Below are 16,462 nucleotides of genomic sequence, written 5' to 3'. Positions count from 1 at the left end.
TTATTAGCGCCTAGATTTGCACACACTAATTTGGCAGTTACCACAGGACGGAAGAGTGAATCTCATGGTATGCCATTTTAAGATACACTAGGCACACATTAGTACCTAATACAGCTTAGAAAAAGGACCTCTAAAAGGGTCCCTAAATAAATTATGGGGCCCTTTTACTAAGCCATGTACGCACGTCCCACGTGCATAAGTTTTGAACCACCGCCCGGCTACCGCGTGGCCCGGTGGTAATTTCATTTTTGAAGTGTGTCCGCTACGTGCGCCGTAAAATATTTTTTATTTTCCGGCATGCGGCACTAACCGGGCGGTAATCGGCATTGTACATGCTGACAATGACTGCCCGGCTAACACGTGAGACCTTACCGCTAAGTCAGTAGGTGGCGGTAAGATCTGAAGCCCAAAATGGACATGCGGCAATTTTCATTTTGCCGCACGTCCATTTTCAGCCAAAAAAGGGCCTTTTTTGCAGGCGTGCTAAAAAATGGACCTGCATGCGCCCAATACACATGTCTACACCAGCGCAGGCCATTTTTCGGCACACCTTAGTAAAAGGACCCTTTTGTTAATGGCTCCAGCAGAAAGGCTGCTGTCATTTCCTTGTACAACAAAAATTAACAATAGCATCACCTTGGTATGCCAGTGTTGTTTGTAATTTCAGTACCGGTAGAGCATTATAGTAAGAGGAACTAGCTGGACTAGGAGAGGGCCTGGGAGTGGGGATTTTTTTTTATTTATTTTGCAACATAAATGGGCTGCCTTTTTTTAAAATGAAAAACAAAATTTAGTTTACTTTTTCTTTTGTTTCATTTTAAAATCAAATGGAAATGGGACATTTTGTTAAAAATGTCCCCGTCTGTTTCAAATGAAAGCACTTCCCTACCATCTTGTAGTCTCCACTGCAACCCACCTTGCATAAGGATATGGATTATTTGCAAACTTGTCACAGCACGTCATAAAAGGGTCGCTACTATCATTGCAGTTTTTATTTGGCAGAATACTGTATTGTAGATTCTGTCCTTTTGTGTGCTGAATCTCTTGTGAACCTATTTCTTAGCTGCCACCTTTGATGGAAAGTCTGTGCATACATTTTTACCTGTGGTTTTAGCATCAGTTTTCAAAGGGAAACTACAGCCTTCACTTTGAAACTTGAAGTGGGCACAAAGTGTTGCTGGTCACTTCCACTTGCTTTTTTTTTGTGTGAGTACAATTTTGCTTACAAAGTAGGCACAGAGATTTCAAAATGCAAATTACCTACAAACTTTTTCTTCCCCAATCTACAAACACCTCAGAAAAAGGACAGTGACCCAGAGGCTTAGGCAGTTACAAGCACAAATGGGCAGTGGCCCAGCACGATCGGAGGAGGAGGAGGCATTGGGAGGGAGGGTGAGGGGGAGTTAAGCAAGGGCTTGTAAGTCCAAGCAAGGCAGGTCAGGGCTAGGAAAGGGGGGAATTAACAAGGGTAGAGGAGGGACGGGGAGGCAGGTAATCAGGAAGTCCTAGAAGCGGGGAAAATAGGTGGCCAGTGGAAGCAGTAAAAGGCAGTCACCATTTTTTGCCTGCTGCTCCAACGGCTCACCCACCCCACATGTCCCATTTCAAGGAGGTAGGGTTTCGTCGCAACAGGCAGTTGGTCCTAGCCTGATAAAGTACACAGCAGTATTTCTCAGACCAAAGAAAGGGCCAAAGGTCAATTGGTTGTTGTCACGTGCTAGCAGTGGCATGGAAAATGTCTGAGGCTAAGGGTAATTCCCCTCTTGTACGGAGGGGAGCCAGTGCCAGAGTAACAGATGATCAGTGGTGCATACCTCAGACTTGAACAGAATTGGGAGGCTGAAGGCTTCAAGAAAGAGAGTCAATGGTTGCAAAGGAGAAGATGCATTTATGGCAATCCCCTGAGCAAAGCTGGGATGCTAGCGCCTAGGTATGTCAGCGGTACATGCCCCAGGCGGAGCAGAAATTCTACATTGTAACTAAGGCAGAAATAGAGGAATCTATGCAACTCAAAAGGCTAGGCCACCTTGCCCCAATGCTCTAGATAGAAACAAAATCATATATCTGATTGCTAATTACTGTAAGATGTATATATAAATAAAATTGATCGCTAATGTGAATGTATTTGCATTGGATAAGTTGTAGAATGCTGCGGCCATAATAAATTCCACTCTTTTCTCGGATAACTTGTCAAGTGTGGATAGTTTTATTATTATTTAGATTTTGCTCACACCTTTTCAGTAGTAGCTCAATAGTTTGGCATGAAAGAAGAGTACTAAGGTGCCGCCTGCCCAGTTTGTGCTTCCATTCTATGAACTGTTGTAGAACACGGGGGAGGGGGGGGGGTCCTTTTACTATGATGTCGTAAGCACTAATATGCACTTACCACAGCTTAAAAGGGCTTACTGCAGGACGTGCGTAGGTGTCCTGCCAGAAGACTGAAATCTCTATATCAAAAATCCAACCCAGTGCTAGTATTTTTATTTTTTTATTACATTTGTACCCCGTGCTTTCCCACTCATGGCAGGCTCAATGCGGCAGGCAATGGAGGGTTAAGTGACTTGCCCAGAGTCACAAGGAGCTGCCTGTGCCGGGAATCGAACTCAGTTCCCCAGGACCAAAGTCCACCAACTTTTTTCACAAGAGCTGCTCAACTCTTGGCTCACCTGCCTCATCATCGATCAATTTAAGTACTGCTTGATCAATCAATTTATTATTGTTTTTACCCACAAATTTAGTAACTTTTTTTTCATTTTTCAATTATCTTAAAATTAGTTTTGAAAATGTTACTTAGCTCAAAGCTGTTTACTGGACCGTTCATGGGCATGTGGCATGTTCGTCAGGGTTGGATCAACTGAAATAAAACAAAAGAGCATCAAAACAATCTTCAGTATCACAATACAAAAAAGTCTGTTGCTATATCTTTGTTTACTTACAAACTTGTCTGCCAGTGTCCTACATACGTATCCTATAGTGTCAATTCAAGATGGCGACGATGGCGGCAATGCTTGTAACATAAAAGTCACATGATTCTAAAGAACCAATCATCTACCCAGCTGTGTTTATCAAAAATTAAACATAAAAGCTATGAGAATTGGTATACAAAAAGTAACAATACTCAAAATATGTAGTCTAGATGTAATAGAAAGGCATCAAACAATGGTGGATATATACTTTGAAAACTTTGATTCCATTAAGCTTAAATCAGGAATTGGATTGGGCATCACTTATGTAAATTGATGTCCCGATGCCGAAGCTAAGTTTTTCCTGCTTTGTGATTGAGATATGATGTTATTTAACAAGCATAACACTATATAAAATGGACACCCGCACCGTGGTCCGACCACTATAAAGCACACATCTCCCTCCAATGGTGAAAGAAAGACTCACAGAATAAACAAGAACGAAAAACCTATACCACGAGAGGAAAAATAGACCCGGTAATATTCTGGCAACAGATCTACTACAACGAATGGACAACAAAAGCAGATACTATCCAATTCCTCTCAGAATGGGACAACAGATGCAGATCTATATTAGACAACATTGCTCCAATCCAAACTAGATCCTCACATAGAAAGAATTCAATACCATGGTTCAATGAAGAGCTGAAAAAACTTAAAACCCATGTCAGAAGGTTAGAACGCGCATGGAATAAAAAGAAAGACGAACCCACACTTAACGCCTGGAAACAACTCCAAAGAAAATACAAATATACCATTAGACAAACTAAAAGATTATATTACAAAACCATAATCGGACCAAACTACAAGGACACACACAAACTTTTCCAACTTGTGAACAACCTACTAAATACGACATCAGTCACAACCAACAGCAAAGACGCACCAGGAGCAGACAATCTCGCGAGATACTTCAACGAAAAAATTGTACAATTGCGACTTAAGATACCTGTCAGTACTACTACTACTACTACTACTACTTAACATTTCTAGAGCGCTACTAGGGTTACGCAGCGCTGTACAATTTAACAAAGAGAGACAGTCCCTGCTCAAAGAGCTTACAATCTAATAGACAAGTGAACGGTCGGTCCGATAGGGGCAGTCAAATTGGGGCAGTCTGGATTCACTGAACGGTAAGGGTTAGGTGCCGAACGCAGCATTGAAGAGGTGGGCTTTAAGCAAAGACTTGAAGATGGGCAGGGAGGGGGCTTGGCGTAAGGGTTCAGGAAGGTTGTTCCAAGCATAGGGTGAGGCGAGGCAGAATGAGCGGAGCCTGGAGTTGGCGGTGGTGGAGAAGGGTACTGAGAGGAGGGATTTATCCTGTGAACGGAGGTTACGGGCGGGAACGTAAGGGGAGATGAGGGTAGAGAGGTAGTGAGGGGCAGCAGACTGAGTGCATTTGTAGGTAAGAAGGAGAAGCTTGAATTGAATGCGGTATCTGATCGGAAGCCAGTGAAGTGACCTGAGGAGAGGGGTGATATGAGTATATCGGTTCTGGCGGAATATGAGACGTGCAGCAGAGTTCTGAACAGACTGAAGGGGGGATAGATGGCTAAGTGGGAGGCCGGTGAGGAGTAAGTTGCAGTAGTCCAGGCGAGAGGTAATGAGAGCGTGGACGAGAGTTCGGGTGGTGTGTTCAGAGAGGAAAGGGCGAATTTTGCTGATGTTAAAGAGGAAGAAGCGACAGGTCTTGGCTATCTGCTGGATATGCGCAGAGAAGGAAAGAGAGGAGTCAAAGATGACTCCGAGGTTGCGGGCAGATGAGACGGGGAGGATGAGGGTGTTATCAACTGAGATAGAAAGTGGAGGAAGAGGAGAAGTGGGTTTTGGTGGAAAGACGATAAGCTCGGTCTTGGACATGTTCAGTTTCAGGTGGCGGTTGGACATCCAGGCAGCAATGTCGGATAAGCAGGCCGATACCTTTGCCTGGGTCTCAGTACCATCAACTACGCCGAACTCCTCGATTGTCTAGACCCAGACCCTGGCATTTACCCAGCAGACAGAATTTGGATCAATTTCGAGACACTATCTGAGGACATCATCTCCCAAACGCTCAAAAGATTTGCCAAATCTCATTGCAAACTAGACATATGCCCAAACAACCTTATGACATCTGCTCCTCAACAATTTATAACAGACATTACAAAACACTTGAACTATATGCTACGAAATGGACTCTTCCCGAAGGAGAAAGGAAACATCTTACTCACCTCAATACCCAAAGACGCAAAGAAAAGCGCCAGTGAACTAACCAACTACAGACCAGTAGCATCCATTCCCTTAATAACCAAATTAACGGAAGGGTTAGTGACTAAACAACTCACAAACTATCTAAACAAATTCTCAATACTCCACGATTCCCAGTCAGGATTTCGGTCTAACCACAGTACTGAAACAGTACTAGTTACTCTCATGTCTAAATTTAAACAAATGATTGCAACTGGAGAGAATATACTACTCCTACAATTTGACATGTCAAGCGTTTTTGACATAGTTGATCATGAAATACTTCTACATATCCTTGAGTACTTCGGAATAGGAGGCAACGTTCTCAGTTGATTCAAGGGATTCCTAACCACACGATCATACCAAGTGACATCCAACTCATCTACTTCAGCCACATGGATACCTGAATGTGGAGTCCCACAGGGATCCCCCCTCTCACCGACTCTATTTAACTTAATGATGATACCCTTAGCCAAACTATTATCAAACCAAAACCTTAACCCATACATATATGCAGACGGCATAACGATCTACATCCCATTCAAACAAGAACTAAAGGAAATTTCCAATGATATCAACCAAAGTCTCCAGATCATGCACTCGTTGGTGGATGCATTCCGGTTGAAACTTAATGCAGATAAAACCCAATGCCTAATACTTACTTCACAACATAATAAGAACAAATTCACTGCCATTAATACACCAAATCTGAATCTTCCATTTTTGGATACCCTAAAAATTCTTGGAGTTACCATCGATTGACACTTAACACTCAAGAACCACGCGAAAAATACAACCAAGAAGATGTTCCACTCTATGTGGAAATTAAAAAGAGTAAGACCTTTCTTCCCAAGGTCAGTTTTCCACAATCTGATATAATCTATGGTGCTTAGTCATCTTGACTACTGCAATGCACTCTATGCTGGGTGTAAAGAGCAAATAATCAAGAAACTTCAGACAGCCCAGAACACTGCAGCTAGACTCATATTCGGCAAAACAAAATATGAAAGTGCTAAACCCTTACGAAAGAAACTTCACTGGCTCCCACTTAAAGAATGCATCATGTTCAAAATATGCTCCTTAGTCCATAAAATCATTCATGGAGATGCACCTACCACCCAGGAATGCCTAAAGATCATCCCGCACATTCCTTAACTTGCACTTCCCTAACTGCAAAGGTCTAAAATACAAAATAATGCATGCGTCAAACTTTACCTACTTGAGCACACAGCTATGGAACGCATTGCCGCGCAAGCTAAAAACAATCCATGAACTAACGGACTTCCACAAACTACTGAAGACCCATCTCTTTAACACAGCATACCACAAAAACCAACCAACGTGAATATACAGTACTCCACCACATATATTCTGAACTGTCTTAAAATAACTGTTTGTTATACTACTACCATGTTTTATCATTATCAAAATCCTGCTGTAACACTAAATGTCCATTTTCTGATATATGTCCATTACTCATGATGTATTGTAAGCCACATTGAGCCTGCAATGAGGTGGGAAAATGTGGGATACAAATGCAATAAATAAATAAATAAATATAATATTTTTAAAAATACACTGGAATAGAGACAATATTATCGTATGAGTGAGGATTAAATGTTGAAGAATCAAATATATTTTTGAAAGAGGTTTTTGACCAATGATTGAGACTGAGAGCTGTGTATAAAAAGCGGCTGGATCCTCACGTTGGACCAGCCATCATACCGTCAAGGGCTGATCACAGCCAGTGGAGGTCTTTTTTCCTCCATTTCAAAATTTATCATTACTATAAAAATGTATTATTACAATGAAAATCTGATATGTTTCTAATATTTTTTGCTCCTTATACATAAAAATTAGAGTGTAAGAAGAAGTGAGGTATTGGTTCCACTATTTTTTGTTTTGGTATTTATACAATATAATGGTTTTTCACCATTGTTGAATTGTACTTTTTTTTTTTAACATTAGCACATGGCCATTCATGCAAAAAAGGGAAAATTGGTCATTTTACTGTTGCGGTACAAATGGTCTTAGCCAATAGGAGGAACCCACGTAAGGGCTTGCAAAGGCCACCTTATACCACAGATTAGTAAAAAGGACCCCTGTGTGTACATTTAGCCATATTGAGGGTGGGCAGTTTTCAGACAGCTACTGTTCTCTCCTAAATCACTTTGAAAATTCTTCTCTTTCTGATTTGAGCCGAAGAAGCTTTTAAAACCTTTACAAAATACACAGACATCAACAAGCTATTTGTATTGTGAGGACAGAGCAAGAGAAGGGTACAATGAAGGCGCCTTCCCTTTAAAACCCATCTTTGTTAATTTGTTGTAAATATTTAGTAAAACATGAGGTCTTCAGTGAGTATGCAGTGGTTCTGAAACCTGTCCTGGGGAAACCTCCAGCCAGATAGGTTTTCAGGATATCCACAATGAACATTCAAGAGAGGTTTGTATGCATCTCCTGTATTGCATGCAAAAATCTCTCTTATGAATATTCAATTGTGAACCACTGGTTTATGGGTTTGAAAAGCAATTATCATTGATAGAGAATGAAACTGCAACTACTACCTGTTTATAAATATCATTTATGGGCCTATTTATTTAAAAACAAAGGCTTGGAGGAGTTCCTGGAGGAAAAGTCTATAGTCTGCTATTGAGAAAGACATGGGGAAGCCACTGCTTGCCATGGAATGTTGCTACTATTTGGGATTCTGCCCGGGACTTGTGACCTGGATTGCCCACTGTTGGAAGCAGGATGCTGGGCTAGATGGATCATCTATCTGACTCAGTATGGCTATTCTTATATAAGAAAAGTAAGATTTTGCACTTACCGCACTCTAACTGTAAAAGTTTAAGTAGAGTAATTGGAGGGGGTATGTCCAGCATCTGCTCTGTATTTACTGCACTGGGCAGACATTTATCACATGGACCCTAGTGCACAAAGAAAATGGCATCAAGAAGTTGTGATAGTGCAACTTGGAATTCCCTACTGATTTCTCCCTACCCCCATTATATCCCCTCCCCCAAGCAACACAGTCCCTAACAGCTAACCTCCTATACCATAACCTAAAGCCCCTCAGGACTTACCCGGAGCTTGCCTCAGCACTACTCTTTGCAAGACGGTGCCAATGGTAGTCTTGCAGTACTACTGCTAGGGGTCAATCTACTATACGCAACCCGGGTCCCACCCGTGCATTAGCTCTGGTTCCAGGCCACAAACGAAACATACATGCAGTTCCTTTCTCTCAGGCTCTCATTACCACACTCATCAGTTCCAGGTCGTTTGCAGTCGAGCTTGGAAGTGGGTCAAAGGTCCAGATCAGCGATCCGGGGATTGGGAGAGAATCTTAATCTGTTCCCAGCTTCTACTCAGCCTTCAGAACCACACAGTAATCCGAGGGCTTTATAGAAGCTTTAACTTTTAATGGAAAAATCCTGCAACAGGCAGCAATTGCAGATCCAACTTAAATGAAAAACATCCACTTATTGTGAAACCAGTTTAATTCAATTTCTTCGTTCTGACCCTCCACCAGCGGAAACCATTCTCTTGATCCACCCTGGTCCTGGGATGAGCTCTCCTTAGCTCCGGTCCTCCTGCTCCCGGGCTGGTCCTTCTTCCTACCTACCTACCTGTAGCACACAAATTTCCAGTCACTCCCCCCAGTGACTCTCTCCAGGGAACTTACTCTTCTAGTAATCCCCAACCTAACAGGGGATTACACATATAAGGGAAGTTCCTTCTTATATGGCACATTGATCCTCTAGTGGTAGTACAGTGAGACTAGGGGGGAGGCCATCAGCATGTAGTGCTGGGGAGGGAGCAGACAGTGACTGCTCTTGCCCTGGCCCACTAGACTACCAGGGCAACTCCTGGGTAAGTCCCAGGGTAGAGGGTCAGAGTATGGTGTTTGGGGGGGTTACCAGGTGGACAGTAGGGTTGCTTTAGGAGGTTCTGTTGGGACGGGGGGGTCTAGCCATGCAAGATGAGCTATTGGACCATGGGGCAGCAGCCGGGCTACTACACTGCTGATAACATGGCTGCATTTAACACCATCTCTTCAGGTGAAATTAAGGGCGCGGTCACGTTTTTAGTGCACACTAAAATTGTGGGCATGCTAAATGTTAGAGATGCCCATAGGAATGCATTGGCGTCTCTAATGTTTAGTGCACCCCCAATTTTAGCATGCGCCAAAAATGTGAGCGTGCCTTAGTAAAAGACCCTCTAAATGCTGTTGTGCTATTGACTAGTGCATGGGACTGTCCTGCATGCTAGCTGTCAGTGGTGACCCTGACTCATCTCTGCCCATGATCCGTCCCTACCCAAACTAGCGTGGCATTTTTCTGCACTAGCTGTTTTTAAAGTCCAGTAGCCATTAGCATAGCTTAGTAAACATCCCCTTGAATTTAATAATCCCCTGTTTGGTCTTTACAGACAGCTTACGGCGCAGGAGAACTAGTATTCAAAACCATGAGAGATTTAATAGCCAACTTTGAGAAACCAAACCAAGGTATAAGAACTCGGCTGCGCTTTCCAGTCCAGAAAGAAAGACCTTCCCAAAGAATTAGAAGATCCAGGATGGAAGAGGTGTATGCCGGTATAACTACTTTTTTTTAATATACATATTTTGCATATTTAGAAAAGAACATTAAAACACAATGCACCGGTTGCTCATTGAGACATTTAAATTGCTTAGTCTTTATGGAGAAGCTTGCTTTCACTGCTGGTGATATGTGCTCAATGGGTGGCATTAAGAGAGCTATTTCCACAGTTCAGGAAGCTGCTGTGCAAGTTACACTGCTCTGTTTACTTTCTGCCCTTTCAGTGTTTAGGATGGTTGAATTTGGATTTTCAATTTATCACTTGCCTTTTTCAAATCCAAGCTCAAGGTGAGTTACAGTCGGATACATAAGTTATTTCACTGTCCAAATAGGCTCACAATCTAAATTGTACCTAAGGTAATTGAGAGTAAATTAATATGCCCAAGGTCAGAAAGTGTTAGTGGGAAAAGAAGGATTTGATCCCTAACTTACCCTGTTTTACACTGTGCTTCTCTAATTGCTATGATACTCCTCCAGATCGAGCAGTTTCAAAGCCCATTTGATCATTTTCTCTGTTAAGAATGCCAGCCAAAGTGCCAACTACTGTCAAATGAGATTGCACACATTTTCCTGTAGTTAATGTGGGGAGCACTTACCCCCTCTCCCCCAAGATTCAGCCTGCGGCAAGTAGGGCAGTTAGCTGCCGACACAAACGCTGACCCCGGATATTCAATGCCGGGCCTTATCTGGTGACTGGCACTCAATATCCAGTTTCAGTTTTGGCTGCAGCAACTTAACCGGCTTAGCAAACATTCAGCACTAGCTGGTTAAGTTAATAGTAGTTAAAGATTGGCCTGCTATTAAAGTGACCTATCTTAACCGCTCAACTTAGCCGGTTTAGAGCTGAATATTCACACATAGCTGGCAGCTAAGGAGGAGTCTATATATGGCACCTAAAAAATCAGCATGGAAAGCATTGCCGACTAAGCTTATTAGTGCCTAGATTTAGGTGCGGTATATATGATATCCCAGCAGTTAAAACTACACACCTCCATTTACACCAGTGAAAACGTGGCGTAAATTCTGGCATGTAGATTTACATGCACTGAACCGTATTCTATAACTACGCATGTAAGTTTCAGAATGCTCACGAAATGCCTATTTCTCCACCCATAACCATGACCCTTTTTGCCTGTGCACGTTAGAAGTTAGGCGCATTGCGCTACAGAATATGCTTAGTGAGTTGTGCGGGTACATTCCAATTATTGCCAATTATGCTCATTATTGCTTATTAAGTGCTGTTATCAACTATAATTAGCTTTTTAAGTCAATTAAGTTATGTGTGTTGTTATAGAATATGCCTGATTTCAGTGCAGATCTCTTAGCGTGCTATATAGAATCTGGGGGTAAGCGCAATATTCAGCGGAGATAACCAGCTATCTCATACTGAATATTAGCATTTCTGGCCGGTTAAATAGCACTGAATATCGGCCCATATTGCCTCCTATTTGGGTGCCAATTGCTTCCACATTAATTCAATGTTAGTTAATTAGCGTGCACTAATGGTTAATGCATCTGTGCTCATTCTCTGCCCATGACAGGGATGACAGGGGACAGTCGCACAGGGCCGTGCGCTCCAGGGGGCCCCGCATCTCTGGCATGTCTGTCCTCATGTCTCAGAACACCTCCCTGCTCCGCATCTTAATATGCATCCACATTTCAGTAGAGAGCATCAGGCAGCGGCAACGAATGTCAGCTGCCAAACCCAGAGCCTTCTCGCTGCTGCGTCCCGGCCTTTGCTGAAGCAGGAAATGACATCAAAAGGGGGCGGGATGCAGCAGCGAGGAGGCTCTGGCCTCGGCAGCTGACGGGATGTGAAAATTGCTGCCGCTGCCTGATGCTCTCTACTGAAACGTGGTGGATGCTGTAGGCGGATTTCCCAGATAATAAATTACCTGAAACAAGGTTTCCCAACAGAACTATCCGCAAGCAAAATATTCTGTTCTCTGTCTAGGGGAAGGGGGAAAACCTTGGCTATGGCCCTACATGCCACTATTTCGGTCAGAGAGAGAGAGCTGAGAAATCAGGCTGATATATATATTAGCTTTATTATGGATAATATAAAAAAAAATACAAAACAGAAATTTGGTAAAGCTTTGGCTGAACAAAAATACTGGCAGTAATTCTTAGAACTATATTCTTACACTACACACATTTCTTACTGGTTGCTAGGTAAACTTACACAACTGATTAGAATGCAATAACTATGTTACGAGGTAGTATGGTAATTAGCAGCTTCTTTCCCGACCAAGGTTATGACTAACACCAGCCTTATGCTCAGGTAATCACCACTCGCTAACCCAGACTAATAGGAGATAGATCACTGTGTCTCTCACCAGGCAACCTCCGAGGACGCACAGGTTACTTCCCAGACTCAAGCTGAGATATCAGCGAGTCTTCGTCAGAGCCACGACAGGCACTCTGCAGCAGTCAGCAAAGGCACAGGTCACCTTGTAGGTAGCTGAACCACACGGTACTCTTTCAGATACACAGTTCATCAGTTGGTGGACCTTCTTAGGTCACTGGTCTTCTTTCCACCTCCACCTTCTTCCAAGGATTCCGACTAACTAACTCCCCAACTCTTCCCGCTCTTCCAGCGCCTCTCGGTCAGGTGATACCAATTATCCTCTTGTTTTTTTCTTTGTGACCTTGGAAATGGTAACTTCTGGTGCCATGCATGCCTCCCTTCTCATCATCTCTGAGATAGAAGGGGAATAATTGGAGCACAGAGTGTTCTTGCCTTCAGCAAGCCTGTCAGTGATTTAACTGAAGCTGACTCTGACACAGAGATGTGCAGGTCAGAGGTTTGCAGCAGCCATCTTCTAGTAACAAGATGTCATAGGCTTGTATAGGCCAAGACAAGCAAGGGAGACACAGGGACATACCCCTACAATGCACATCAAGGTATGGGGTGAGGTGGGGTTCCGAGAGCTCTAAACCTCCTTTTAAAATCTGATAAATTATGGCTTATAGTGGTGGATGCAGGTGGGGGGGGGGGGCCCACTGAAATGGTATGCACAGGGCCCTGCAATTGCAAAGACTGGCCCTGAGTGGCGGGAGGGGTCATGCACTAATGGCCAAATGGCAAAATTAGCATCATGGGCGTAGTTTGACTGTTTCATTTGGGGGGGGGGCAAAGGATGGGATGGAGCATATTAGCATATTCATTTGCATATATATATATATATACATACATACATACACAAATGAATATGCTAATATGGAGGAAGGAAGGAAGGAAGGAAGGAAGGGAGGGAGAAAGAGCTGGCTCTTTTGGGAATAACCATAATGAATTTGTATGAGATATCAAGCCAGCTCTTCCTTCCTTCCTTCCTTCCTTCCTTCCTTCCTTCCTTACCCAGCACTCCCTCTTCCTCTCCAGTAGTATTTCCCCACCCCCTTTCCCATACCATGCCACTGTTGACCTTAGAAATGCATAGACTCTTTAAGTAGATCCTTCAAGAGGTAGTATGTCATGATTTAGGCTCTAAAACCCTTTCTAATGTTTTGGTGCCACCTCAGTAAGGCCAACACACAATCTCTCCACTGCAAAACGCTATACACAAACTTGTGCAAAAACACACTCATAACCTTACCAAACCATAACAGCACTAATTCCAAGGACAGGACGAGCTACAACCTTATGCGTGAAAAGGCAGAACTGTAATTACACTGGGCTTTAAAACACCAATACACTACCTCGTGAAAAAAACAAAAACAAAAATGGCTGCAAATACTACACGCTAGCAGAATACTGCACCTTGATCACACATGAAAAACACATGACACAATAGACATGACACAAGGAACTAGAAATCAAAAACTATGAAGGCAAAATACTAGGCATACCGAGAATACAAAACACTCAGGACCTATACAGCAATTCTAGCATACCATAAGCAGTAATTTCTACAAGTCACACAAGGAAAAGGAAAGCATCTTAATCACTACAGTGAGCACTAGAACATCAATTCACCACTACAGTGAGCACTAGAACATCAATTCACCTATTGTAAAACGAAACCAGAAAGAATAGTACAGATCGTTGATCCTGCACAGTCAATGCCAACTGAAAGCCATGTCTTTTTCACAAACACGGATACATTCTAATCCACTATAGAATAAGTAATCATAAACTTTCTATTTAGACAAAAATTAAACTGAACCCCCAAGATGCCAGACTCTGCATACAATGCAACACCACAGAAACAGAAAATGTCCCCTAGTACTGTGCAAAATTTAAAGACAGCAGATGTAAATTTGAAAAAAACTAACAAATACCAACCAAAATACAAATAAACAAATAGAAATAAAAAGATTACCTTATTTACATGTTCTATTTATAAACATTTATTAACACATCTACAATACTTTATCCTAAAGCAAAAAAATAAAAAAATAAATTTTATTTACAGTTTGTTGTCTCTGGTTTCTGCTTTCCTCATCTTCTTTTCACTGTCTCCCTTCCATCTAGCATCTGTCTTCGCTCTCTCTCTGCCATCCAGTGTCTGCCCTCTCTGCCGTCCCCTCCATCCAATATCTGCCCTCTCTCCTGCCCCTTCCATCCACTGTCTGCCCTTTCTCTCTGCCCCTTCAATCCTCCATTTGCCCTCCCCCTCCCACCCATCCAGGGCAGTGGCGTAGCCACAGGTGGGCCTGGGTGGGCCGGGGCCCACCCATTTAGGGCTCAGGCCCACTCATCAGTAGCACATGTTTAGCAGTAGCTGGTGGGGATCCCAAGCTTTGCAAGCTGAAGACTTCCCCCTGATGGTAATGAAAACGCTACTTACCTGCACATGCTCAGTTTTCAGCGTAAGCCTGCTGCAGACTGTCAAGGTGGAAAGAAGTGTTTTCCCGCCAGCCGAGATATTTTTTTCGTGGTGGTGGTGGTTGGGGGGGGGGGGGGGGAGAGAACACTTGATGTCCACCCACTTCTTGCCCAGGCCCACCCAAAATCTGTTGTCTGGCTACACCCCTCCCTCTCGCTCACCCTTCCATCCAGGATCTGTCCCCTCTCTCTCTGCCCCCTATTTTCGGCCCCCAGTTCCAGCCCCATTATCCCACCTGCCCCTAGTTTCAGCCCCACTATCCCACCAGTCCCCAGTTTCAGCCCAGCCTTTTTCTCCCACCAGTCCTGAGCTTCAACCCCAGCCACTTCTCCCTGTCCCCTTTTCAGCCCCAAGTCCCCACAGTTTTAGTCCCCTTATCCCACCTACCAGGGGCGTAGCCAGATATCCAATTTTGGGTGGGCCTGGGCCCAAGATGGGTGGGCAGAAGAACTCTGCCTTGTCCTGCAAGTGATTTGGTCTCTCCCTCTCTTGCCTGCATGCCATATGGTCTCTCAAACTTCCCCCCCTCCCCTGCAAACCTTTTAAATAGCAGATTTTCACAGGCAGCAAGCAGCAACTAATACATGCTGCTTATGTTGGCCCCACAGCCTTCCCTCTGATACAACTTCCTGTTTCCGCATAAGCGAGAATACATCAGAGGAAAGGCTGTGGAGCCGCTGCAAGCAGTATGTATCAATTTGAAACTGCAGTGCCAGCGGAGCACCCCCCCCCCCCCCACACACCTGCTGACACCCAGGGCGGACCACCCCGCCCTTGGTAAGCCACTGCCCTCTACTTCCTGTCTTCCCTCTCCTCCATCCATGTCAAGCAATTCTCCTCTCTCCCCTGCCCTTCCCTCCATCCATCCATGTCCAGCAACTCTCCATTCTCCCCTGCACTCTCCTCCATCCATCCATATCCAGCAAATTTCCTCTCTCCATTTTCCCCTCCATCCATCCATGTCCAGCAATTCTCCTCTCTCCCCTGCCCTCTGCTCCATGTCCAGCGATTTCTATTCTCTCCCCTGTCCTCCCCTCCATCCATCCATGTCCAGCAACTCTCCATTCTCCCCTGCACTCTCCTCCATCCATCCATATCCAGCAAATTTCCTCTCTCCATTTTCCCCTCCATCCATCCATGTCCAGCAATTCTCCTCTCTCCCCTGCCCTCTGCTCCATGTCCAGCGATTTCTATTCTCTCCCCTGTCCTCCCCTCCATCCATCCATGTCCAGCAGCTCTCCATTTTCCCCTGCCCTCTCCTCCATCCATCTCCAGCAAATTTCCTCTCTCCCCTGTCCCATCCATCAATCCCTGTTGTCCAGCAATTCTCCTCTCTCCCCTACCCATCCTGTTTCTTTCCATCCCCTTCCCCCTTCTATCCAGTGTCTCCCCCTCTCCCCCCCTTCGCAACATCTCCCAGCTCTCTCTCTTTCTCTGTCTCATTCCTTTCCATCGCGTTCTCTTCCCCCCTTCCATTCAGCATCTCCCCCTCTCTCTCTCCCCTTTGCAGGATCTTCCATCTCTCTCATTCTTTTCCATCCAACATCTCCCCTTCATCCCTCCATCGAACATCTCTGCCTCACCCCTCCATCGATGTCCTCCCTCACTCCCCTTCCTTGCCTCACCTGTCCTCTCACTTACTCTCTCTAGCCCCCTCCCCAGCAAGGTTAGGGACAAAGGCGCCATTGCGCCAAACTACTAGCTACTCCTCCCAGCTGCTGCTATGACAGCCAGGAGGAACCGTGAACTTACATGCTCTTCCCTTTCTTTCCCTGCCTCTCACTTGCTCACTCACTCCCTCCCCCTCCCTGGCAAAGCATAATGCAAACGTACGCGGGGCTGTACT

The 16,462-nt window shown here is 44.3% G+C and overlaps 1 protein-coding gene across 1 annotated transcript in view; it reads left to right on the top strand.

Moving 5' to 3' along the window:
• LOC115471339 (SH2 domain-containing protein 1B-like) overlaps positions 1-16,462 on the top strand; it is a 75,293-nt gene that overhangs the window by 36,661 nt on the left and 22,170 nt on the right. Inside the window, exon 3 of the mRNA XM_030205040.1 lies at positions 9,621-9,783. Coding sequence (XP_030060900.1) covers positions 9,621-9,783 — 163 coding nt within the window. The remainder of the gene's footprint in view (positions 1-9,620; positions 9,784-16,462) is intronic.

This window comes from Microcaecilia unicolor, chromosome 5 (genome assembly GCF_901765095.1).
Source record: "Microcaecilia unicolor chromosome 5, aMicUni1.1, whole genome shotgun sequence".
Taxonomy (NCBI): Eukaryota; Metazoa; Chordata; class Amphibia; order Gymnophiona; family Siphonopidae; genus Microcaecilia; species Microcaecilia unicolor.
This window is presented reverse-complemented; position numbering and strand designations above follow the sequence as displayed.